General features: G+C 35.3%; 2 protein-coding genes across 3 annotated transcripts in view; one reads left to right on the top strand and one right to left on the bottom strand.

Moving 5' to 3' along the window:
* The window catches only part of LOC145660603 (uncharacterized), a 269,662-nt gene that overhangs the window by 158,110 nt on the left and 84,411 nt on the right, over positions 1-27,141 (bottom strand). The window contains exon 1 of one of the 2 annotated variants that reach the window (XM_081725898.1): positions 4,552-5,839. The exons of the other annotated variant lie outside the window; for it this stretch is intronic. The gene's annotated coding sequence lies outside the window, so the exon portion shown is untranslated. Of the gene's footprint in view, positions 1-4,551; positions 5,840-27,141 lie in introns of those variants that run through there. 2 annotated transcript variants of the gene reach the window in all.
* LOC145667565 (1-aminocyclopropane-1-carboxylate synthase-like protein 1) overlaps positions 23,309-27,141 on the top strand; it is an 80,399-nt gene continuing 76,566 nt past the window's right edge. The window contains exon 1 of the mRNA XM_081735038.1: positions 23,309-23,478. Within this exon, the coding sequence (XP_081591164.1) occupies positions 23,332-23,478 (147 nt within the window). The 5' untranslated portion in view covers positions 23,309-23,331. The remainder of the gene's footprint in view (positions 23,479-27,141) is intronic.

The following is a 27,141-nucleotide window of genomic DNA, read 5'->3' as shown; positions in this document are numbered from 1 at the left end:
CCAAAAGAGAAGATGAAGAAGAAAAAGAAAAAAGCGGGGAGAATGTTGTAGGTGGTAGAAATGAACAATAAGTGGGTCGAAAATATACAATGGCAAGAAGGACCTTGTTTAGCGTGCCACTGAATTTATTTGTTAAAAAGACAAATGAATAATTATTGATTTTAAATTGAGAATAGTTGTTGTTTAATGGTTATGAAGTTGTGATATAAGATGATATATTAAGTTGAATGTTTCTGTGGAAGAATTGAATAGCTAAAGTGTCTAAAGGAACATTAGGGTTTCAGTCGTAAATTGATGAAAGGAATTGTATCAAGAGAGTACTGAATAAATGAATATTATTTATAGATAGTGTTATTCTCTGAATGGTAACGGTGATACGTATAGAAACCATTCACAACTTCATCATAGGAGATTTATTTTCAGAAATCTAATTTAAAATAGTATCTTTTCGGAGACGTTCGGTAATATAGTTGCACCAGTAACAATGACCAGCTGTTTAGTGAGATTTATTGCTTTGAAATGCAGTACATGAAAGGCAGTTGTTGTTCGTTTCAATGAAATGAGTATACCATGGATCGAATATAGCGTACCCGCGTACTTCCTAAATTTTAGGTGGCTATACGATAGTTTCCAAAAATTAGAGGTGGGTATACGCCGTATACCCGCGTATACCCTCCATTACATCCCTGACCTCTGCTATCAATAACTCACGAATTGTGGACAAGAATTAAGGCTGCATGGCTGCACACACTCTCCAGCAGACTATCAGTGACTTGTCGTGTCCCTCACACGTCGAGTTGCTGCACTTTGCTGTACTCGAGGAGATTCCACACTTCAGTAGGCAGGTATGCCATGTTTTGTGGCACTAAAAATGTATTTCAAACCACGGTCGTGTTTTTGTGTAGCGTACGCTGAAAGAAGCATATGATACGCAGTATCTCCGCCCAACAATGAAACATGGCGGCTGCTCCATGATGCTATGGGTCACAATATTCTAGTTTTTACCGCTTTTCGGTCGCGTCACTTCGCACGATTATAAAATCATTTTAGGGGGCCATGTGCATTTTGCATCCTATGGTCTAGATATTGCTTCCGGCAAATTACGCATTATATTAGGATGGTAATGCTCCCATTCACGGAACTGATGCTGTTGTGGTTTGAGGAACATCCGGATAAAGTCGAACACCTCCCTTGATCCTCCCAATTTCCAAATCTCTATCCTCTGTCAGAGAATTAAGTGATGCGTTGCACGCGAAATGGTGCAATATTCAACTTGATATCATTCACAACCTATATAAATCCATTTTACGTCACATCAGAGCAATTTTGCTGACGAAAGCTGGTCCAACGTTATATTAACCTGGCAAGTTATATTATTTTAGGGAACATTGTACGAATATCAACTTTATTGAACTCCAACTCTGACTGTCTTGCTTTATGATTAACACGCATTCCACGTCACACTTAATCATGGATATAATCGATGCTTCTATGTAACAGGAACAATTTGATACATTCAGATGAGTCCAAAAAGGGAAGAAATTCTGACTCACTATAGTGTAATACACAGAATATATTTTATTGTAATAGGAATAATTTATAACCACATATAACATACATGACGACAGTTATAAATACTTTTGACACAATAGGGTATTTCAGATTTTTCTCACATTTTTTTTACCACTAGTGTTTCAAACTTGATCAACTATCTGTTGTTAATAAATCTTTTCGAAAAATAATTAGGATCCTGGTAAGTGAAATTCGTATCGTAACACTAGTTTCCATTGCAAAAGAAGATTCTAAATTAGTAATATCTCACAATTTTGTATAATCTATTTTTAAAAGCTCATTTTTTAACTACCTGAAGAGTTGACACAAGAATGTTACTTGGCTTTTCTGTAACCATGTATAATCAATTTATTTCCTGCTTCCTTTAGTTTTTTTCTTTCTGATTTATGAGAAGAAACTTAGGACTCCTGTTAACTGACACGTTCAATTATTTTCGACTTGAAAATCTATTACTTTTTCTCCCTTCTGTATACGACATTTTTACTCGAGGATGACAGTTTTTTTTTTCATTTTCTGATTCAATAATTGACCACACTAAGTTCTAAATGCTAATTAACAATATTTTATTAAACATTACCTCTTTAGCAGTCTATATTTAATTTTTATCAGCGAAGCGAAAGTATTTTAAGTCTAATTCAAAAAGTTTTAACGAGTTATCCTGCAGAAATGTATATTTCAAGTTTGACCACCCTAGAATAGATATGATCATCCCGTCTCCCCCTTTATTTTAGAACACGTATTATAATAAAAACTTTGCTCAAGATGGGTACTAACTTTCACAAACATTCAGCCATTTCTCCGTTATGATGTTACAGATAATGTTGATTTCATTTTCGTTCTCATTTATTTTTCCGTGTAGGCTAAAAAAGACGGTAATCATGAATGAAATGGTGGAATGAAGGAAATGGGAGGGAAAAAGAAGACCCTGAGAAAACCCACACAGATGGTATTTGTTCAACACATAACCTACTTGGTGCAAGCTGGGATCGAAGCAGGGACTCCATGCACAAGAGGTAAATGCTCTAGCACTGAGCCACTGCGGTCTCCTTTCCTAAGAAATCAAGGACACTATATTTATACCAGTATGTCTAAACATGATACGGACATTTTTATAAGAGAGCGAATTACAACGTTTTGAATTAAATTTAAAATACTTTCAGTTCACTGGTGAAAACAAAATATATATACTGGTAAACTGGAAATATTTTATTAGGCCATTTCCAACATATAGATCTGTGTGACCAACTACAGGCGCGAAAGATCAGAAAGGCGAAAAGAAACATATTCCCCCTTATGCAGAGTCGTTGTGACGTATGATTAGCGTCATACTAAAGGCCTGACTACTACAGGAAATATATGTTAGTCGAACTCTTTAGTATGACATTAATCACTCGTCGGAACGACTCTGCATAAAGCCCATTATGTTTTATCATCCTTGTATAGATTTAATCCTTGAATTTTTATCGAAGAATGCAGTTGTAATGAAATACCACATGAAAACTTTCATACAAATACTAGGCATAACTTTTTATAAGAGTTGTATCTTCTAAACATTGATTTAGCTATTATAATACTACGCCTAAAAGGTATTTATTGTTAGAAGGATTATTTCCTTTCTTTTTACATTTCAGTAAGAAGAAAGTTTGGTAATGTGGTTACCTAGTTTGGAATATTGAAATAGCTAAATATTAGATACATAGTTTGTATTTGTTTCTCTCAAATGTCGGTGCCCAACCTTACTACTGCTACCCAATGTAGAGTGAGACAATGGTTGATACCGGTTTCAGGTACATAATTGCCTTTATCTACATGCAACTTAAAAATGTCAAATTTGAAGATTAAGCACAAACTGATTAAAGATAATGACATAAAAGACATGTTTAAATCTAAACTGCGTGCTGCGTGAGTGTTGTCTCGCTTTTATCTCTTTAGACCAGTGACACTGTATTTGTTTGATTAACATCTTTGGCTAGGCGTTAACAAAACAATGTATTTCTTCCGGAACAAGCGGTTGAATGCCTTCATTTATTAAGCTTGAAATGATTAAAAGGTTCTGTTGGGTAATACTTTATTCTTGTGAAGCAGAAAACAAAACGAATATACAGTAGAATGATTGCTCGATAAGACCACAATTTCAGGTCCATCAATTATTTGTAAATTGTCCTTATTATATGGCTTAGTGAAATAATGCTTATAAACAATATTGACCCCTACATCTCTTCTAGATAAACTCAGAACACAACGCAATTAGAAAATGTTCTTGTTGCGTCTTAAATTCCTTTTAATCGACAGAATGGATAAAATAAGCGATCACGCATTTCTTATTTTCTACGTAAAAATGGTTCTTGGGGCAAAAATGAAATGAAATATTCAAGTTTTACGTCTCATGCTTATGCCGGTTAGGCTAAAGGAGAGGTGATGATGATAAATGTACGAAACGGTGGAATGAAGAAAGTGGGAGGAAACGGGAGAGCCCCGAAAAACCACCCACTCGGTGTTTGCCCACTACGATGTCCACTTGGCGTGAGCTGGGATCGAATCAAAAAACCCATGCACCAGATGTGAACGCTCTACCATTGAGCCACCGCTGCCTGTGTAAAGAGGGAAGAGGCAGAGGGACTGCCTTTTGTGAATGGTAAGAAACTGATCTGTACGGCTGAAGGCCGACACAATTTGCATAAGAAAATCATATGCAAATGAGAAATTATCTTAAATCAAATGCAAATGAAATAAAGTATTTAAATAAATTCGGTAGAGCAATTGATAAGTTAGTGAACTGAACAAAATGAAGTTACTTTAATTTAATAGTATGTAATGAGACTCTTGATTTTAGGCACTATGTGGTTTTACTTCAGGTTCTGGGTACCAATAATACCACTCACAACTAACACGTATGTTAGCTGTAATCATGCCGTGATGGCTTTCTGCATCTCTGGGCAGCTGGAAGGAAAACATATTACGTAGAATTTTGACACATACCTGAGAGGAACTCCTGGTGAAGAATGTAACACAACTTCCATTGGAACGGAAGATTTTAATATTGCACATGCGGAAAAAGATATACACTTTTATATATATCTATATACAGAGAAAAAAATATATTAATTCTCACACGTTTCTATATTTATATAGGCCTTTTAAGATTTTGAATGAAATGTTCGTTCATTCTTCTTTGAAAATTTCAATGACGCAATTTCCGGTCCCTCTCTGGTTTCCAAATCTTCACTGGAGTTGGTCCAAGCTATGGTGCTCCCTCGATCTCATCTCTTCCCATTAATGAGACAGACACCTGGTTGCTTGAAGTTCTTGTTGCTACGAATTTCTAGAAGAAACACTGCTACTTTGTCATCTTACTGCAAATAGCAAGTCCTTCTAGCAGTAAGAGACTTGACCTTTAGATTGGGAATGTGATTGCGATCCCAAGTTTTAAGTTGTCGTGCATATCTTCTTTATGAGTGAAATTTCAGAAGCTCGCGAAATACCCTGTCTATCGCGCTCCAGCCAGGTGTACATTGACTATATTTCCCTACTACTACTCTAACTACTTTCATCCCCTTTATAAGAGAAAGGAAGATGACGCTTAGTACGATAACGAAACGGAATCACTAACGTGAATGTTCTCGGTGTTGATCATCTACACACAATGTTCTGTGACCATTTCGTTTCGTTGAAATTTGCACTGTTATCACAAAAGAAATAGTTTGCTTTTCACGAAATTTCTGTATATTTTATATTTGTTATAGTTTCAGCACACCGGCTACCAATACTAACAAAATCTTGTATTGGAGCAAACGTTAATTCGTAACTTTGTTTCCATAAACACACACAGTACATGTTGACTGTATTAACCAGGCAGAGCGCGCCGTCCGAAGCTTAACACGTAGTTTCGCTGTCAATTGCTTCCCGACCAAGAACCGAATTAGCTCTCTTCACCCCAGTCCTTGTTTTAAAACAAACCCTGGTTTTTCACTTTTTCATGGGCTCGCCTCGAAGCTCGATGAAATCTTATGACGAGGATTGGTTGAGGTGAAGAGGGTCGCAACCACAGGTCTTTGTACTGTCTGACCTACTTAAAGCACTATGCTAGTTTCTCATGCTATTTACACACTTATGAGGGATTTGTTAGTATTTTCATCACTATCACTGTTCACACACAATTTCAAGCTTCCGATTGATATGTCACGCTATATTTACTTTTGATTATAGCGCAGAAGTCAGCATAGAACACGAATCATGCATCTGTATTTTTAACTACCTGCATGATCCTTCTCTTGTGCCAACAGGTGCAGCCCTTTGGTGGCGCTTTTACAAAGGTTTCCCACCTGCATGGGTATTTGTTTTCGTGCATTATTTTTGAAAATTTTGTTGTTTTGATGTAAACTAAACACTTGATTAGGTAAAACACTATGCTAAAATCAAGTATATACATATTTACAAATATATTTAAGAGGTGAAAAGCTGTTATATCATATTTCATTAGATTTAAAAGATTTTATTACTGTTGTGTTGTTTTCTCACACAAGACATCCGCTGCTAGCGACGGCCATATTCTCGCTGTTACGACTAATACGCATCCTCCCCGTGGAGAACTGCTGGAGATACAACCACAATTTGAAATAAGCCTTGGTTTTATAAATAATAAATATACTACGAGATACGAACTAACCTATGCTACATATTCTGATAGCGACAGGTTCAAGAAAATTTGTACAAATATAAAGAATTACCTGTGGAAGCTTATTTACATGACAGGGGTGAAGGATTCTGAGAGTAATGACTACCTCTCTCCCGTTTTCAAACCAGCTACCAACATTGTTCAAAATTCTAGGTTCATTTTTCTTGACGGTTGACATAGCTGCTTAGTGATGCTATTCCCTTCCTAGATGCTAAAAATGGTCAGTCGCAGGAAAATCACACCTCATTGTTCTCTGTATTTTCGCATGTAGCCCTGAACTTTTCTTGAACGTTTTTAACGAAAGCTGTATGCGACATGAAGACTCCTTCCAAAGTACTCCTATCATCGTATCCTCCTATTGTAGTTTTCAACGACTATATTCTCTAGTCAGCTCAATACACTGAATGCAGAAGCAAATACCCATTAGTTGCTTATTACATTTAGCAACGATGTTCTACATTCCTCTGTACAAGTGTTCAGCTACCGTAGAAACAAAGAACTCTGTCTTTAAAACTTTTTCAACGTTCAAGCTCAGCTCCTATGTTGCAACTTTATGCGTGATATTGAAGCTTCATACGTTTTAATATAATAAATATGTGCAATAGTAACTCTTCATTATTCCATTTATACTACAGCTATGACATTAGATTAATCAAAAGTGTCAATAAGACACATATACGTCAGAAGTTCCCAAAGGATATGGAGAATTGCAAGGAAACTCTGTTTAGGGACAATACTCAAATGACAAGCGAACATATGTCTTTAGTTTCTGCGAGAAAACAGTGTTGGGGCCAAGGGCTCCTCCGAAAAAAAGGAAATATTTTCGTAGTAGCGCAGGAAGCAGTAGACTGAATGAATGGAATTGTGTGTGGATATTGTATATTTAAAATCAGGCAATTCGTATTTCCCAAGTCCCGCCATAGGATTTGTTTCAAATTTGGCACATCAACAGAAAAAAGAAAATAAATCGACACGTGTTTTTGTTTATGCGGAGAAACATTGTATGGGTTAAAGGCGCCTCCCAAAATAGTATAAAAAAGCGATACACTTTTTGTGCTTACTGTTAATGTGCCAAATTTGAAGAAAATCGGATGGGGACACATGTGAAACACGTATTCCTTATTTTATATATACAATATCTATGCACAATTTCATTCGTTCCGGTCCACTCCTTCCTGCGCTTCTACGGTAATATTTACTTCTTTCGGAGAGAGCCTTGCTTCCAACAGTTTTCCCGCACAAACAAAAAAATACTTGTTCGCTTATTTTTGTGTGTATTGTCTCTAAACAAAGTTTCGTTGCGATTCTCCATGTCCTTTACTCACTTTTGACATACTATTATTAGCAATTTTGAGGGTTCCGTGCCCCAAACAAACGTTTTTTTTTTTTTTCAGGAAAATACGAAATACGTATTCCCTCATTTCACGTTTACAATGTCTGTGCACAATTTCATTCATTTTTGTCCACTTCTTCTTGCCTTTCGGGTATCAACTTTCAAATATTGAGTGTTGGCTTTTGTCCCTAAAACCGTTTTTCCGCAGAAAATTAAAAAAAAAATATTCGTTTAGTTTTTGCGTATTGTACTTACAGAAAGTTTCGTTGTAATTATTCATGTCCTTTAGGCATTTCTGACATACTGTTAGTAGCACTTTTGATATTTCGTGATCAAACGTTTGAAGGGTTTCTTGACCTACCCACCGTTTTTTTTTTTTTTTTCAGGAAAATACGACACACGTATTCCCTCATTTCACGTTTACAGTATCTGCATACAATTTCATTCACTTTGATCCACTTCTTCTTGCCTTTCGGGCGTCATCGTTCAAAATTCTGTGTGGGGGCTTTGGCCCTCTAAAACCGTTTTCCTGCAGAAAATAAAAAAAAGAACACGTATTCGTTTATTTCATATGTAGTATCTACCTGCCACATTTTATCAAAATCAGAGTGTTACACTTGGGAAGTGTTACATGTAAGTTGTTAAGAGAAAGATATGAAGAATCGTAATTTCGTTGAAAATTGAAATAGCAGATTCACAATTACTTAGTCTAACAAGAAATCATTTCATATAGTTCGGGTTTTGTTTCAAGATATATAAGAATATTCTCAAAAAGTTCAATCCAGTGTCTGTTTCAAACCGAAGAAAACCAATTATGGTTTGTTTTTCTGAAATAAACCGACACATTCGGTTTGAAACTTAACCCGTACCAAACTGGTTAACCGATTAACCAATGTGCTGGAACATTTCTAGTGGATAGACTGTAGTTAATATTTCCATTGTCTATTGTTGTTTTGAACCCATCGGGCCATTTGAACATTGGGTATCATGTTGCGGGCAACAATTAAAAGAATGAAAACAGTGTCCTTCCAGAAATCAGTTTTTCAGAAACGTGTCAACGTTTTTGTAAAAGTTAACCAAAATATGAGTTTTAGTAGTTGTCTCAATTATTAAAGTTGTTAATATGAATCTAAAACTTTACTCTGTTGAAATTTATATGAAAAAGTGGCAAATCTGAAAATATCCTTGTTTTAACTTTTTTCCATAAAGAACATCATTAATACAAATGCTACTTATTTCAAAACTATTTTAGGTTTCCTTAGATCGTAAATGCTAATGGCTTGAGTTTCAGGTTGTTTACATTAAGGAGCACTCTGATTTGCAAAATTAAAAAGACCTCAAGGATTTATCCCTCTACATGTGACGTCGCTTTTCATCGCCTCCGTGGAAACATCTGAAGAGCACGCGCCTAGTAATCAAAAGGTTTGTGGTTCGCGCCCACTCCGGAGTACTTATTCTTTTAGTATTTTTAAAGATTCGCTTTAATGTAAACAAATCACACATATAGGCGATTTAACATATTTTGGGTGAGTAATTTTGTGATTTATTGGCGTTTCGTCGCGCCTCTGCCGCTGATGGAACTCTGGAAGTACAATTTTAAAAACGAAAGTGGGGCCACAGCGGATTGTCGCTGCAGGGCATCCAATTTTTGCCAAGAGGTCGCTAGTTGGCCATCGCTGGTCCACCGATGCTTTCGGCATGGGGAAACTTGAGTTTCAGGTTGTTTACGTTATGTTTTCTTTTTCTACATTTCACAAAAACAAAACATCCATACAAAATAATGTAATAAACAGAAAATATGTATAAAAAATACGTTTGAGTGCGCGGGCCAATGGTCAGAGATTTTGATTTCGCCAATATCGAGTAGACTGATAAAATGTTGAATTGCAATGTATATTATTGCTCGTGAAAGAACATAATTATAAAGAAATACCCGAAGATATATATATATATATATATATATATATATATATATATATATATATATATATATATATATAACGTCTCCTTTAGCTAGCCGGCATAATCGTGAGACGTAAAACTTAAATATTTCATTCCGAAGAGATATATTTAAAGTAATTTCACGTAATATTTAGCCCCAATGCTCAAGCAGGGCGTTAAACTTTCTCGTATCTAAATGCTGAAATAATATCCACTAATACTACTTCTATCACTTATTTTCAACAATTTACTTTGACTATTTAGATTTGAATTATCTTGACTATTATTTCTACATAATACCTTCTATTTTATTATGACATAAACATCGGAAGTTTTGCGACATCGGAATTGTAAAAGTGTGCGATTTTCTGAAGACACTTAACACCAAGTTTTTCCCTGGTTAATTAAGAGCGATGTATTAGAGTAGTGGAGTAAGCGTTGGTTTCACATCCCGGTGGTCCTGGGTCAATTCCCATTGGATGATTAAAGGTAATTTTTATCATTTGTAATATTGGAACTTTCAATGTAAGATAATATGAAAATAATCAGTTTCTCTCGGTCTTAGTGTTGAGATGCTTTTCTTCAGTGCATTCTCAATAGAAAAGTGATCTTCGAAACACAACTATAAGATGACGTCAGCTGTATTCAACCTTGATTCGCATTGTCTAAGAACTTAACGTGTTTAGCGAACAGTCGATGAATACGTAAGGAATATCGTTAGTATGGGTTAAAAATACCACTGATAAAACATAAACGTTATTGTTTTCCAGCAGCTGCTTGTAAGTTTCTACTATTACTGCTAGAAATATGAGTGTTTTAAGCAATCCACCATTTCAGATACGTTCCATACCAACAAAAAGACTTAACATACAATCAAAAACTTCATAAAATATAAAATATGTAGCCCAATCTGGACTTTCCAATAATAATACAGGAATAACAGAATTACAATATCAATTACGTAAACAATACCTTCATAAAGAAAAAAATTATTCCTGCGATGAGGTTCGAACCCGGGTCTCTGCCATACGAGTTCCACTCTACTACAAATCCTTCATACAAACAAACATAAGAAAATCAACTAGTAGTTATGGAAGTTAAAAATAGAACTTTCTATTCCTACACGTGTTGATACAATTCCAAGAATGAGACAATAATGTCTGTCATCTTTTCTTCTTTGGAAATTACAAGTTAAGGTGAGCAAGAATAGTAATGTAAATCGGGACTATCATTAAAAACTATGAGGTAACCTCAACTTGAAGAATGTTTTGTGATATTTTCCTCATTGACGAAGATCTATATAACTGGTTTTGGGGTTAAATAAGGAAATTTCGAGTAAGTCCTTGTGATACTCACATAAGGAACACCTTTATACGAGCATTAGTATCTTATGTATAGTCTTAAATGTAACGATTTAACTACGTGCTCGTTAGCTAAAAGTTTGAGTGGAAGCTGAAGTGAAGCGTTAGTTAAGTGGTTAAGTGGTATTGAACTTATATTCAGCGGACCCGAGTTCAAATCCCGGCCAGGTTAAAACTTTTTCAAATGTGTCAATATCAATTTCAGTGCATACTCAATGTGACAAGCAAGATCTTCTCCTCTCCAGAAAGAAAAATATGTTGGAATGAGGAGAATTGTAGAAGTTCTGTCAATGGAAACAATGATTTACAAGCTTATTTTCAGCAGTTGTTCTAGATTTAATATTTTCATCTACTTTCAAGAATTTTCTAATTTATGCGTGGTCATTATTTTTACTTCTCTGAACATATAGCATATAACGAAATAATACATTACATACACAGCAATTTTGAGAATAGTATATGGTGTTCCTTGGACAACACGCTCTGAACCATAGATATTCATATCAGAATGGAGAACTGTTTCGTTAGTTACGTACTGTACACTTTTAGCTGTATACACACCTGGATCAGGTCTACCAACTGCTGTCAGTGCCGCGAAAAGTTACGTGTAATTTGGGTTGCATCAGTCTATGCGTTCTCACAACTGCAAATTACCTGTACCCCAAGTAATGGAATTAGATCATTTAGGGGGAGATACTTTTGCTGGTGACTGTACACAGAACGAGTAACATATAAGTCCTATTTTTCTGCACTTAAATACGTGTTCACATCCCATCTTGGAGTTACAATATATAAGTTAAAATAGAGTCCAGAGGTGGAGCTTTGGATTGTCATGATTGGTTCCAAACACGTTTCAATTCTCTGCGATAACCGGGAAATAGGGGTAGCTTGTTACCCTTCCAGAGTTGTACCTGATAGTAAACCCAAAATAAGTGCTGATGGTCTGCTGCACTGGTAGGTGGAAAAGCTTCCAACTGAATTTCACTTGTGACGGGATATTTTGCAGTAGTTTTCATGAATGCACGATAACACAGCTGATCTAAGGTAAGCATTGACCTTTCAGCACCGTACAAAGTAAGAAGAAACAGTTCATCAGAAGCAGTGACGGATTCAGGGATCGCATTCTCATCGTTGAAAACACCGACTTATTTTTGTAGATTTTTGCGTTTCTTCAGGAAATGATATGATTTTTACTTCCCTTGACGGTAAGGAGCTGATGATATATTGCATCTGTAGCAGCATATAAAAGTGTTAAATGTGTCTTCATGTTTCCAAGATTTTCTTGTAATTTTCTTGAACTGAAGACTTTAGAAGGGACTTTTCCCTGTTAGGTTTAATGAATGTAACATCTATAAAAGTAACCAAGAAAGTTCTGTCTTTTCTTCACCCACCGTCTTCGAACACTGATATGTCACCTAATACGTACCTGGATGATCAAAAATAGTCCCCATCAGCATCGACGACTTTCTGCCAATGTTCTGGAAGGCCATGGATTCCATCGCGGTAGAACTTGGTAGGCCGTGAAGCGGAGAATGTATCAGGTGCACTTTGCACCAGAGATTTGAACTGTCGTCCTCTAAAGTGATTGTCCATGGAAGGGAACAGGTGATAATCGGACGGTGCAATATCCGGGGAGTATGGCGGATCTAATAGTGTTCCCCATTCAGGGCCTAGAATGGTGTTCCGGGTCATCCTAGCAACGTAGGGCTTAGCGTTGTCCTGTAATAGGAGGACTCCTTTGTGATTCAGAAGTACTGTCTCCAGGGTTTTGAGTTTTTCTTGAACACGGCTCAATTTCTGACAGTGCACAGTTGCATTGATCCTCTGACTAGCTGGTGGCAGTTCCCGATGCACGGTGCCGCGAGCAGTCCACCAAGCACACAGGAGGACCACCTTTTGGTGCAGTGCTGGTTTCGGCTGTTTTGGATCCGGTTCATGGGATACTAACCAATGATGATGGCGCCGTGGAGCCTCATACAGGACCCACTTCTCATCATATGTCAACACCCTATCCAGAAATGGTTCCTTCCTCAGACGAGACAGAAAAGAAACACTGGTGTCTGCTCGCATTGCCTTCTGTCTCGGAATCAGATCATGTGGGACCCATCGACTCAACTTGTAATGCTTCCCAAGTTAATAGCGGAGCTGCCGAATGGTTTCTCGACTTACACTGAATTGTAGTCCAGTTCCTCACATGTTTAGCCACTGTTCGCCTCAATTGTCGCCTGAAGATCATTTTGTACATGTGTTGATGTTCCGGCACGTGGTGCGTCTTCAGTATTTCGGCACCGTCCTTAAACTTTTTAAACCACCGATACACTGTTCGCGTAGTCATGACACCCTCACCAAAGGCGTTTCATACCTTCCGCCCCTTATGACGCTCTGTAGAGGTCCCATGTTCACTTTGTCCTTACGCAAGTTCACGGTGTAACTGAACTGCCACAACAAGGTAGTATGTTGGATATACCCACACCAACAATTAGTGTTGTAAATAAAAAAAAAACGGTTCGTATTTTTCAGAAATGTACGTTTTTTTTAGAAAAAAAACATTGCCTCTCGTTTTTTTCTAAATTTAGTTTTTTTCCAAATAGTCATTTGTAATGCATCTTACGTCTATTTAAGTATGAAATATTTTTATGTAGGTGTAATCACCGTAAAATGCAACATAAATTAAACGCTAGATACTGATACGCTACAAATATTTTACAATTTACATGAATACCATACCTATTAACAATTCGAGTTTCAGTAGTTTTAATCAATATCAACTAAGGAATAAAAGTAGAAATGAAATTTTGTTTTTTTCGTGAAAGCAGGTCTTTAATAAGTACGAAAATAATGTCACGAACAGTATAAAATTCCAATAACTTGTCTAAAGGTAAAAACTAATACTAATTTGCCTAATAGTATTTTTCTAAATGTCATATATAAATAATTTGTCGACTAGATATATATGATATGCAGAGCCGGCTCTACCATATATGCAACACGTGCAATTGCTTGGAGCGGCAAGCTTGGATGGTCCGGCAAAATCTGTCATAAGTATATTATTTAAATTAAATATTTCTTGTTGGAAACAGACTTCATGATGATGGTAGTTACATTTACTAAGCGGACCTTCTATTTGAATACTACATTCATAAATTATGTTTAGGTTGCATTAGTTTAAGGCCACATGGACAATGCTAAAGCTAATAGTCGAATAAATCCGAGCACAAATTGCTTGATTGTTGTCAAATGCAAGAATTCAATTCTCGAATAGTAGTGAATATGTGTTCCATTTAGTAAGTTATCACAGTTTTGATATGAAACTAGTCTCGTTTTTGTCAGAAACAAGTTCCTTATCATTGAAGATAGAAACAAGTATTTTTTTTAAAAAAAAATGTTAGATTATAACGACTCACCAAGGGTAGTCGTCAACCTGGTTCGATCGTCGATATATGAATCTCGAGTGGTAGTAATAGTTTGCATGTAAAAATATCTACTAATTATACATATTATTATTCTCACCTTTTCTATTAAAATTATAAAGTCGGTGAACGGTATCAAATGGTTTATTAGTTGATACACTTTTATGTATTTTCATTCAAATTGTCATGAACACATACAAGATGATTAGGTATCCATAAACAACAACTACATAGCAACTAATTACATAACACTATCTATATCTCTTACAGATATTAAAAACATTCTTCTTTTGTTAATATTAAATTAACATTCTATTAAGTATAGTGCACATGTATGAGCACTTTCTGCCCAAGGTGCAGGTAATTATCAATCTATCCAAAGTATTTCGTTATATAAAATGTCGCCCGACAATTGGACTGAATATAAAAGTCATAAGCGAGTTTGGCTTTTATCTTCAAGAACCACTGGTCCGTTTACAATTATGGTCTTACATTACATATGTTTATCACATTTTGATCGCCCCTCGTATGTATCTTCATTACATATCATAGATATAGATCTTGAATAACAAATCTTTCACTTCATTAATACTTATCTTTTATTACATTAATTATATTTATTTCATTATCATTCGTTACATTATTATTATATTTTATTATTAAAACGTCGTCGCCTATTTAATCTTTGAAGGGTGCGAAGTCAAAATCGTAAGAAACAAACGTGAGTTACCATTATCCAGGGCGCATTATATAATAATTATATTGGGTGATATTTTAAAATAAACATTGGATCAATAAGGCATAAAATATAGAAGAATTTTATTCAAGATAGTCGTTGAATAATTAACTTAATAGAATGAATCTTGTACTCAACATAATCTTTGGCAGTTAAGTTTTCAACACAAGTCAATCTAATATAAATAATCTTTGCTTTTAATCAATTATGAATCGAATTATGATTCTTCACATTAACAAGAAAAAATAAAAATCATTTGAAAATTAACTTTCCAGTCTATCTAAAACTATATTTAAGCACTTCAAGTATTCATAAGAGTCGTTTTCGTTATCAACATTAACTCATAAAATTGAAAATAAAAGTTCACAAGAATCTATAACTGATATGGGTTTAACCTAATTTCATTAACGGTAATCAGCTTACATTCGTACTTGCATATGATTCTAATAAAGTACATTGTACTGCACAATCATGATTAGGTTCCACAATATGTTGTACATGTATTTCATCGTGATTCTGATTTTGATACGAAGTGCCATCTCTTGACCTCCAATTACGTCTATCCATGTAGCTTGTTGTATTCCTGTAATTTCGCCCTATATTCCGATTGTTTTTATATCTACTTCTGTTGGGTGATCTGACATCAGGATTACCACGATTAATTAGGTTAGGCTGATTCCCTACATAACCTTGCCTATTTTGCTCGTTTTGATTGCTAGAATTTACTCGGCTTAGGTTGTGTTCCGTATCGTTCACACTTCTGATATTTAGATTCCGAACAGGTACAAAATGATCTAAATTATTTTTATTTTTACCTACTCCTGCTTGTTGATTCATAGCATGGTATTGGGTTTCATAGCATTGGACAAGCATTAATAAATGGTTGAAACTCATACACTGTGTAGAAAACAAGATCTGTTGTAACTTAAATGGGAGCAAATTTCGAATCGATGCTATTATTCTAGATTCCGATTGCAATGGATTAACGACTTTTAATTCGTTGTATGTATTTACAACAAATTCAACAACAGATTTGTGCAAACGAGGATTGAAATGTTGATTTCTAATGGTGGCATCTCGATTTGCAAGCAAAAAGTCATTTTCATAATTCGCAATCAGTGCTGCTTTGAATTCCTCATAAGTATTGATGTGATCACGTACGGCTTCAAACCATAAAGAACATGGTGGGAGTAATACATGAGGGATTAATTTCATATATTGTGATCTATCTATACACATTATATTGCATTCGTCCTGAAATTTTTCCAGGAAAGAAGTAGCGTTCTCATTACATTTACCACTGAATTTACTCATAGCCCGTATTTCACTCATCTTAACACTTAACTTTACCTTTCTTTTATCATTCCGTGTATTTAGTGGGTGACGATTCCTATCCATGACGTGATGTGTCGTTACACCATCCCTTTTCCGCCCATCTGTCCTCTTCGGATGAATTTCTTCCAAAATAATATCCTCATCAGACACAGGTGAAGGCGAAGTCATCTCTGGTGAGTGGGGAAACTCCAAGCGATCACTACCCCTATTATTGTGGTATGTGTTGTCCTTAACCTGTAGCGTTCTAATTTCTTCCTGTAGAGTAGCTATCAATTGCGTATTTGCACGTATGTTGTTAGAATTATTGATGACCTGAATTTTTTGCTGTTGAACAGAAGATTCTATTACTTCTAAATCCTTTTTTACATCACTGATTTCTTGGATTTGATGGTTGTGCTTATCCTGACAATCCTCGGATATTCTTTTTAACTTTTCCTCGAACTGCGAGGTGATGTCATTCATCGCCTGGACAATTGACTGTTTCGTTTCATCTGACTTCTGTTCCATTCGTCTACTTAATTCCTCATATTGCTTGTTAGATTCTTCGGACTTATGCTCTATCGTCTGCTTTAACTCCTCGTATTGCTTGTTAGATTCTTCGGACTTTTGCTCTATCGTATGCTTTAATTCGGTAGACATCTGAATCAATTGTCGCTGTAAGGCTAGCAAGATTCGGTCTTCTGATGTCATTCCTGGTGTTACACTATGTTCACCGTTGTCACTATTATTGGATTCTTTCTCAATTGCCTCACCGTTCATTTTTCTTATAATTATTCTACCACTTCTTAGTCTGGTGAAATTTGTATTCATTAACTTTATTACAAAAGTAAATTCACCCTTACTTTGCTTCGGGATATGAATTTATGAAAAGTCCCGGGTGAGGTAAACCAAAATTTTTAGCTAATCCTGGTGTGAAGGCACCAAAATTTTTATAACGACTCACCAAGGGTAGTCGTCAACCTGGTTCGATCGTCGATATATGAATCTCGAGTGGTAGTAATAGTTTGCATGTAAAAATATCTTTACTAATTATACATATTATTATTCTCACCTTTTCTATTAAAATTATAAAGTCGGTGAACGGTATCAAATGGTTTATTAGTTGATACACTTTTATGTATTTTCATTCAAATTGTCATGAACACATACAAGATGATTAGGTATCCATAAACAACAACTACATAGCAACTAATTACATAACACTATCTATATCTCTTACAGATATTAAAAACATTCTTCTTTTGTTAATATTAAATTAACATTCTATTAAGTATAGTGCACATGTATGAGCACTTTCTGCCCAAGGTGCAGGTAATTATTAATCTATCCAAAGTATTTCGTTATAAGATGTAGAAGAAAAATCAAGAAATAAAGATAAAAGAGCTAGTTGTACTGGAATTGCAAACTGATACATTGAGATTGAAGCTCGATATTGAATTCTTTAAAAAGGATTACCATCTTTCCTCTGCAGGTGTGTGTGCTATATCTTTCACTAACATAATAGATTAATATTTAAAGAAAAAAACAGTCACAATGGGATTGCATTTTTAGTAAGTATTTAAGCCTTTCTGAGTGCAAATGCACTTACACTCACCTTTGTTGTTCATGCTGGAGTAGCATACTTAAAATCATGACTTTTAAGATTTGTTCTTTCTGGAGAAAGGGGGAGGCGACAAATTGACTAGGACCGGCCCTGATGATATATATATAAAAAACATGAATATGGGATGACTCAATTTGAAATAATGCAGGGTGTTTCAAAATTAATATTAGGGTTTTGAAACTTTGTAGTATCTATTACAATTAACTTACAATTATAAATATTATATCAAATGAAAAAGCAACTCAACCAGTTTTGTACGCACGCATGTACATGCATTGTTTCTTCTGTCTGCCTTTTAGAAAGAGCAAGTAGCAAAGATGGAGACTAGAGAGCAGAAAGCTTTTTGTGTTTTAATAAAAACTGAATCGGTACAGTGCAACCGTCTGTGTGAAGAATATTAAGGAGACGCTTGCAACTATGTCTTTATCGTTTGCAGTTGCTACAGGTCTAAAGCCTACAGACTACGGATTACGTGACAATTTCGCAAGTGAAATATTACTGCATAACAATGAAGATTTTCTGGATCGTGTCGTCTTCAGTGATAAATCTATCTTTCACCTAAGAGCTAATGTGAACACTCATAATGTTTGCATCTGGCCGTCAGCAAATCCTCAGGAGATGGTACACTTGAAACGAGACTCCCCTAAATTGAATGTGTTTTGTGCCATATGGTGTAAAGTTTATGGTCCTTTCTCGCCTATCGACTAGATGTGTGCCGTGTGACGAATGAATCTCACATTGAACACTTGTAGCAAAGACTATTTGAGGTGCTCTTTTACTTGATGCATTGCTTATAATTGTACATAAAATGTAATAAGTATTACGAAGACTTAAAACCCTAAAATTTATTTTGAAACACCCTGCATTTCTCACCAACACTGTTCGAACTAAGATGTAAAAAGGAGAGAAAATTTTCCTTATAAAGTTATTGTTTACAACGATCTTATTATTAGACGAGACTATAATACAACAACAACTCCAGTTAGTAGTCAATAAAATGTAATCAAATGTATACTCGGTGGCCCAGGTGGCCAAAGTGGCACACACGGGTGTGTCACTTGTTTAATCCGCTCCTGTGTGGACATTTATTAAGATATCGGGATATTATTCTTCTAAAATATGGTTGGACTATAGTTTATCATATTAATATCTTTTCCTTCTGGTGTCGAATTTCCTTCTCAAATTTCACCCGTCAAAAATTCTAATTTCGAATTTCCTTTACTTCTTTTTTCCCTGTAGCTTCCTTCGTTGTAGAAATACATCCTTAAGACTTGCCAGGTAGATACCTCGGATGGATATCTAACTGTTGATATCTATTGGACGAGCCTGGGCGCAGTGTTGCCAACTAGGGAGATTAAAATTCTCCTATATTTGGGCAAAAATTAGAAATTTTTGTTTATAAATCCGTACCTATACGTCCGAGTGCAAGTCAACTTACGCCAATCGAACATTTGTCCTTATTCAACAAACGCGAGTACAGATCGTTACAATGGGGTAATTAGGGGGCGCACGTAAAATTCGTATTTAGGTTCTAACCCTTGATTTTTGAAGTTTTTCCTTACTTTTCTGTTTACCGTAATATATTTTTGGTAATTAGAAGCTTTGTTTCTTGTAGGATATGTTAGTGGTGTACCAGTGTTTAATTTAAGATAGTTTGCGTCTCTCTGGTAGCAATGTTGCCAGCTACAGAAAATTTTAATTCCAGATTTTAGGGGGAAATTTTGGAAAAATTATATGTTTTGTCTCAATTATTTCCCTCTTGTTGGCTATATCGGAACAAACGTACCAGTATCTGGAAGTCTCGTCTTTGCTCTACACAACGCACTATAGAAAGTATCAATAGAATAATTAGGGGAAGTACAGTTGAGTTTACAGTAAACCTTGTTCTCTAATTGGAAAGATAACTGTGATTTTTTTAAAGGTAGAATGAGATATTTTTTATTGACATGCTTACTTTATTAGATATCGTCACAATACTTGTAGGATATTTTAGAGGGATATCAAACCTTATTTTAAGATAGTTTGTGTGTGTCTGATAGTAGTGTTGCCAGTTACAGAAAATTTTAATTCCAGATTTTTGGGGCAAATTTTGAAAAAAAATCCCTTTTTATTTCTATTATTTCCTTCTTGTTGGCTACATTCGAACAAACGTACCAGTGTCTTAACAGCCTCATTTTTAGCCTACATAGCGCACCATAAAAAGTTTCACTAGAATAATTAGGGGAAGTACAGTTAAGGTTTATAATAAACCATGTTCTGGAAATGGTAGGAAAATGGTGAATTTCTGAGGTAGAATGAGATTTTTTTTTAATTTCATGCTTACTTTGTTATATATCTCCATGATACTTGTATGATATATTCTTGGAGCTCTACGGTTTGTTTTCAGTTAGTTTTCGTCTGCCTGATGGCAGTGTTTCCAGCCGAAACAATTAATTCCCGCTATTAGGTGAAAAATTCTGAAAATTTCACTTTTCCCCTCTATTATTACCCTCTTACAGGTTACATTGAAACAAACGTACCACTACCTGAAAGCTTCCTCTTTGCCCTACAGAACGCACCATAAAAAGTTTCAATAGGATAATTAGAGAAGCTGTAGCCCCGGCATATTTGATTTTTGCTTCTGAGGCGTAAAAAGTGTCAAAATTTCATGTGTATGACATAATTTTTTCTTTCCCTCTTTGAATGGAAGCCAGCGACTTCAGGATTTCACTGTACCTTGTCAACACACCAAAGATTTGTTTAGGTGACTTGAACCCATATAGCACCAGTGGTGCTAGATACAAAAAATTTTGAAATTCAGTTAGGGAATTTTTTGTAAATTTTCACATCTACATTTCCCTCAATAATTTCCCACCCGTTGACAACACTGCAATGCAACTTGCACTAAAAAAGATCAACATCCATTTTCTAAAAAACAAGGCCTTAACCATATCAATCGAATGAATAGTTTTTGAGCAATAAGTCACTAACTGGAAATGTAGGAAAACGCCAAAAATGATCTGGGGCCGAAAGGAATAATCACATAATTTTGCTCGTGTAGGTACAAAGAAACAAACGATTTGTAAGTTACGAGGGCTTCGACTCAAGTTTTGTTGATTATTTCAATAATTTGCAACATAAATCAATAAATAATAGCTGTCAGAAAAAAACAGACATTTGAAAAAAAACATGAAAAAGAACGGTTTTTTTATTGAAAAAAAACTTCACAGAAAAAAAGGTTTTTTTACAACACTACCAACAATTGACCTTCACCTTATCTTCTTTCGCATTCAACTCACGGTGTGAGAGCCAATTGAATATAGACCTCCACAAAAAGCGACAGAACCAGGGGCGTCATTTAGGGAGGGCAGGAGGGGGCAATTGCCCCCCCCCAAGAGTTTGAGGAATACATATACTTTAATCGATTGTCTACTAATATACTAGTACAAAACGTAAAAGTCTTATGTCGGTGGTGCTCTTGCCCCCCTCAAGCGAAGTGTGAAATGACGCCCCTGGACAGAACTTTCTTGGTTATTTTTATATTTCCTCACTCGCTAATGAGGCCAAAAGTACAAGCAGATCAATATCTTCCCCAATAATTGATACTGGATATGGCTGTTTGAGAATAAGTTATATTGCTGTACGCATAATCTGGGTATCTGCACTTCCAGAGGGTTGAAGAACAGTAATGCCAGCAGCCGTGAGATGCTTAGGAAGTATTTCAATAAATCTAGATTTGTTCTTCAGATTTACAAGGAACTTTTCTTGAGATGTGACAATTGGCGTTGAAGAAGTAAACATAACAGTTAGGGAATGTAGCTTGACAGAAAGACTTATTCGCTCTATACGTAGTCAAGGAGTAGTACTTAACGAAGTTTTATTAGTTATTCTGATTATATTACCAAGATGTCAATGAAAGTTGGATGTTATATGTATTATGGTGTATTTAATGTATTTAATTGCTACTTAGGACGAGATTGTCAACTGATTTAAAAAAATCAATCGAAAGAAAGAAAAGTTTGATTTTTTTTAAACTACCTCCGTTACTTCCCCCATGTGTGTACTAGACTGGTAAATTCTATAAGCGTAGTTCTTCGTTATTCGAAAGAACTAAAAGTAATATCAATAGTGCAAATACAATTGAATTATAACTATTAAATTGAGAACCAGTTACTACCTTTAAAAACCACTATTTGTCGGAAATTTTCCAATGTGACGTCCAAACCCGTCACCGAATATTTCAGGATTTTTAGTATGTTATTTACACCTTCTCAAAGGTATGTGCAAACTTTCAGCTTGTTATGATTTTTTTTCTTGGTTTAGCGGTTTATCTCTCTTTTTTTCTAATTTGACTGGACTAGTAGGCTCAGAGATGGGAGAACAATATTAAGATGGATCTCGCAGAAATAGCAGTCAAAATATAAACTAGATCCAGTTGACTAAGGACATAATTAATTGAAAAACTTTTGTGAACGCGGTATTGAACCGCTGGGTTCCATAGGCCATAGAGTTATATACATATTAAAAATGTTTTGGACCGACATTAAAGAAAGCACTGGGAATAACAATTCTGACTGAAGTGAACGGCGCTAGATAGGATTCCCCAATAGCAAGTTTTTGTTTTTACAGAATTGATCCTGTGGGTTCCTTAAGTTATAGAATTAGTTCCTGCTGGACATATCTTAGTGAACATGTAGATTACTTCTTGAATTTTACAAATGCAATAATCCAATATTTTGACTTTACCATAGATCCCCTATGTATACGACCAACAGCAGAAAGAGGACATTTTAAAAGCTACCTTCATCTCTTCTCAACCAGAGGTACATGGAGAACAAGGAAAGATGGATTTTTCTTTTTTGTTATTCTCTCTAGTTGTTTTATCTGATTTGTAGTTTCCTTACAACTTAATACATTAAGAGCTTGATTACAGAGATAAACCAAGTGAAATAGTCTTAGAACAAGCCTGACAAAAGCTACGACTAATATTAACAAATAACCCTGTTTTTAAATGCATTTTGGATGAGATGTTGGGCGTGTTTGTATATCTCTGTGTGTGAAAGTGTTTTTATCTGATTGTGGTCAAGATATTAGCTAAGAAAAGAAAGCTCTATCATTAGGCCATCAGTTTACCATGCAAAGAAAAAGGACCGTATGTAATGTACAACTTTTTGTCTTGTATAGAAGTGTCAGTAGCAAATTTTACATGATAATAAAACATTAGAGTTAAGGGAGAAACTTCTCCCTTCTATGTTAAATTCTATGTCACGCAACAAGATTTTTTTTTCATCCTTAGGTGGGACTATAAAAATAATCTGCCCTAGTACTCAATGCTCATAAGTATCTGAGAAATTGACCAGCGTAGTAGACCTACTAGTGAATTAAGATGAATTACGAGTATCTTGCTTCTGGTCACAACTTTCAACAAAACCCTTCGATATTTCTTTTAGCAATCAAATTGATTTGGAGGTGGCAACTACTGATTCAGTTATGTTTCCTAGTAACAGCATACCAAGCACAGGAAATGCCAAAGGTTTGTTATATTAATACATAATTATAGAGTTTCATTTACTATCCTTTAGTAGAAACTGGCAAACAAGGATTTTGTGTATAAAATTCAATTGTCATAAGGTTTACTATTTCAGCTGGTATATACACGATTTTCAAAACAACACCGACAACGTTTGGGAGATGATTTCTGACACCAAGATAAGACAAAAAGCATAGACCAACCTGAGTACATATATGCTTTATTTCGAAGCTATAGGCTGACGAAAACATGAAAAACTGGACTTTAAGGGCTCATAGTTCCAAAACTATGGGATCTACCGTAGTCGGGTCAATACTTCACTTAGGAACTAGTATGTAGCCTATCCAAATATCCATGTTTCAGAATCCTGCGGTACTTCCGCAATAATTTTTATAGCCTAGAGGCAGTTGATGAATACTTCAAATTAAATGCCCGTAGCTAAACTCTCTTTATAAAGTGGTATAGATCCCTAAAGTGTGGTCTATACTTTTTGTCTTATATTGGTGTCAGGAACCATCTCCCAAACGTTGTCGGTGTTGTTTTGAAATACCTTGTATATTAGGCTGGAACGAAAAAAACTCGAAATTTTAAATTTTATTTCTAATAGTGCGGAAAAGTTGCCTTTTGATGTAGAAAACATAAAAAATAAAATTTTAGGGTAATCGAAGCAGGCTATGCTTTGAGGTACCCCAAAGACGATAAAGTTCCACAAATACAAAATTTCTTATTTCGTTTCAGCCTCTTTCACTTTTCTTTTATTTGCACCATAAAAACGTTGATTGTACTTGTTATTTCTTATTATTGAAGAAACAAACATTTTTTGGAGGGAGAAGAAGGAATAAGAAATAATAATTCTATCTTCGCATACAGTAATTTTTCGTTTAAAAATATATTTTTTGCTCATTTTTGGCTTATAATTTAATTTTTGTTAATTTCATCATAACTTTAAATCGCTTCACCTCCGCCAGCCCCGAAGTTTCTTTTGTCAATAAATAAGAACAACAAGTACAATAAAGTTTTTTATAGTGCAAATAAAAGACCGAAAGATACTAAAATAGTACACGAAATTTGAAATCTATGAAGCATTATCGACTTGCGGCAACTCAAAGCATGCTCCGATTTACCTTAAAATTTTATTTTATTTTATTTTTGTCTTTTCCGCATCTGAAAGTAACCTTTCCACACTTACTATTAGCAATAAAATTTCAAAATTCCATTTTTTTCATTCCACTCTAATACTGGTATACAGGGTGTCACAAAAAGATCGGGACGGTGGAATATCTCGAGAAATACACGTCGTATTATGAAATACAAAAACACGTGGCAAATATATTTTTAAATTCTATTTCAGGTGGAACAATGAATTCACCTGGGTTCCCCCTAAGGGGGGCAGAGGGGGACAACTTGAAAATTTAAATGGGACCCCCAGATTTTAATGTAGATTTAAATGCTACACACAAAAATACGTAACTTTTACTGGAAATTTTTTTGTGTATTCTTGACAGATGGCACTGTAATTGCGAAAAATATGTTTTATTGAGTAACGCAGCAGAAAGATTGGGACAGGAAAATATCTCGAGAAATACACGTCCGAGCATGAGAAAACAAAATACGTGTCAAATATTTGTTCGATTTCTATTTAACTGTGTGCAAATCAATGCTCCTTGGTGTCCTCTAAGGGGGAGCAGAGGGGGCGAACTTGAAAAGTTTAAATGGGAAGGTTTTAGTGCAGATTTAGATGCTATATACAAAAATACGTCTTTTATCTTCAACATGTTTGTTTGTTTGCTCAATAGATGGCACTGTAATCGCAAAATCTCTGTTTTATCGAGCAACGCAATAGAAATGTCGGGACAGTGGAATATCTCGAAAAATACGCATCTGCGCATGAAATTAAACAAAAATATATGGGTCTAATATTTTTGATCCCTAAAGTGTGTGTGTGCAAATGAAAACACTGGATACACCTTAGTGAGACAGAGGAGGCAATTTGAAAATTTGAAATTGGAATCTGCAGTTGTAAAGCACACAAATATACAACTTTTATCTGAAAAATTCTTTTGTGTTCTTGAGAGATGACACTGTAGTGGCAAAACTATGTTTTATCGCTGTAATTCACGAAATGCGCTTCCGATCAAAATATACAAAAAACATGCCGAATTGTTATCGAAAATATTTTATTCTAGTCACCTTAGCAGGAAATAATCAGAGGAACAACTAAAGTTTAAAATTAAACATTCATATTGAAGTGGAAAGGTCTAATGTGTAGATCAGACATAGCAACAGGCGATAAATTAACTACTTGTAGTGCTACACAGGAACAGCTACGTGAACGTACCTTAGTAGCTGTATATTCCCTCCTGGGTGTATTCTCTCGATGCATCACCTCGCCTCTCACCGTCAGGGTGCTTGTTGGTGCCTTCGATATTCGCCAGTAACCAGTGTGTTATAGTAAGTGCTCAAATTGCGTACCTTTTTCAATTTGACAAGTCCCTATTCGATGATATAATCTATCTACAGCAGCCCTAATGACATTGAGTGTAATGAGTGCAATTTCCTCAATAATGCTTTAGATATAAAATCAAAACTGGTTTCGGTGAAAAACTGGTCACATGTTTGAAGAAAACAGAAACCAGTCCGGTAAAAAGAATACTAACAGGTTTTTGGATAAACCTAAAACCGATTTTGAAGGGAACCAAAATGTCAGTTTTCCGTTTTCCTAAAAGCTGGTTTCCGGTTTTCATTTAAAAAAAAACTGTTTTACCCTTCCCTGGCTTCCCCTACGACGCCGTTTCTACATTATTGCTGTACCCACGTGCATCCAATGGGGCTACGCGCTCAAGTTTGTGCTGCAGCCTGTTCTTAACTCTTCAAATCATGCATGTAATTATCGCAAATATTTGAGACGATCGCTCGCTATTCTTCCATTTCAGCGGACTTTTATTAAAGTTTTTCATTGGATCACTCTCCTAACACTATTGGAGATAGTGAAAACTAATATTTAAATTTCACAATTGGACACGTTTATCGTCCTTTAGGTTAAAGAAAATGAGTGAATATTAAAAGTAAATGATTGTGAAAAGGTGGTAGAATTTGAGAGTGAGAGAAACCTCGAGAAAACTCATAGACAAGATGTTCTCAACCACAAACTCACATGCCGTGTTATAGAACTAGAGACCATTCGTATTAGAAGTAAGCCCTCTACCACTGAGCTATCCTGATCTCCGCTCAGGGTGGTTGTAAATTATTCCTATTTAGATTCAACAGATCTGATGAATATCGTAAATATTGCAAAGCCTTGGTAATAAGTTAAAACGCAACTTTTTAAAGATATATCTATATTCCTTGCTTACCGAGTGATATTTTGCTAACTAACCCAACAAATATATATTTAATTAGAACAAACAACATAAACCCAAATAACCTAACTTATAACAAGTAGCAGTGCACGTGTACACCACGTGAAGAAGTTTGGTTAGAATATTGAAAGTAGCCAATCTGAATTTTATGTACTGCTGAGGTTATATGTTTCCAAGGGGCAATTCGTTTTCCCTATGTATAACCCACTATGGAAATACACGGAAGGACATATTTTCGAATCAATTGGATGGATCTTCTCGAACGAACTCGATTTCTTCTTTCCACCAAAATTGACGGTGATTCATC

Source organism: Thermobia domestica, chromosome 1, assembly GCF_964235325.1.
Source record: "Thermobia domestica chromosome 1, izTheDome1.hap1.1, whole genome shotgun sequence".
In the NCBI taxonomy this organism is placed as follows: domain Eukaryota; kingdom Metazoa; phylum Arthropoda; class Insecta; order Zygentoma; family Lepismatidae; genus Thermobia; species Thermobia domestica.
Note: the sequence above shows the minus strand (reverse complement) of the source record. Positions and strands in the feature narration are given on the sequence as shown.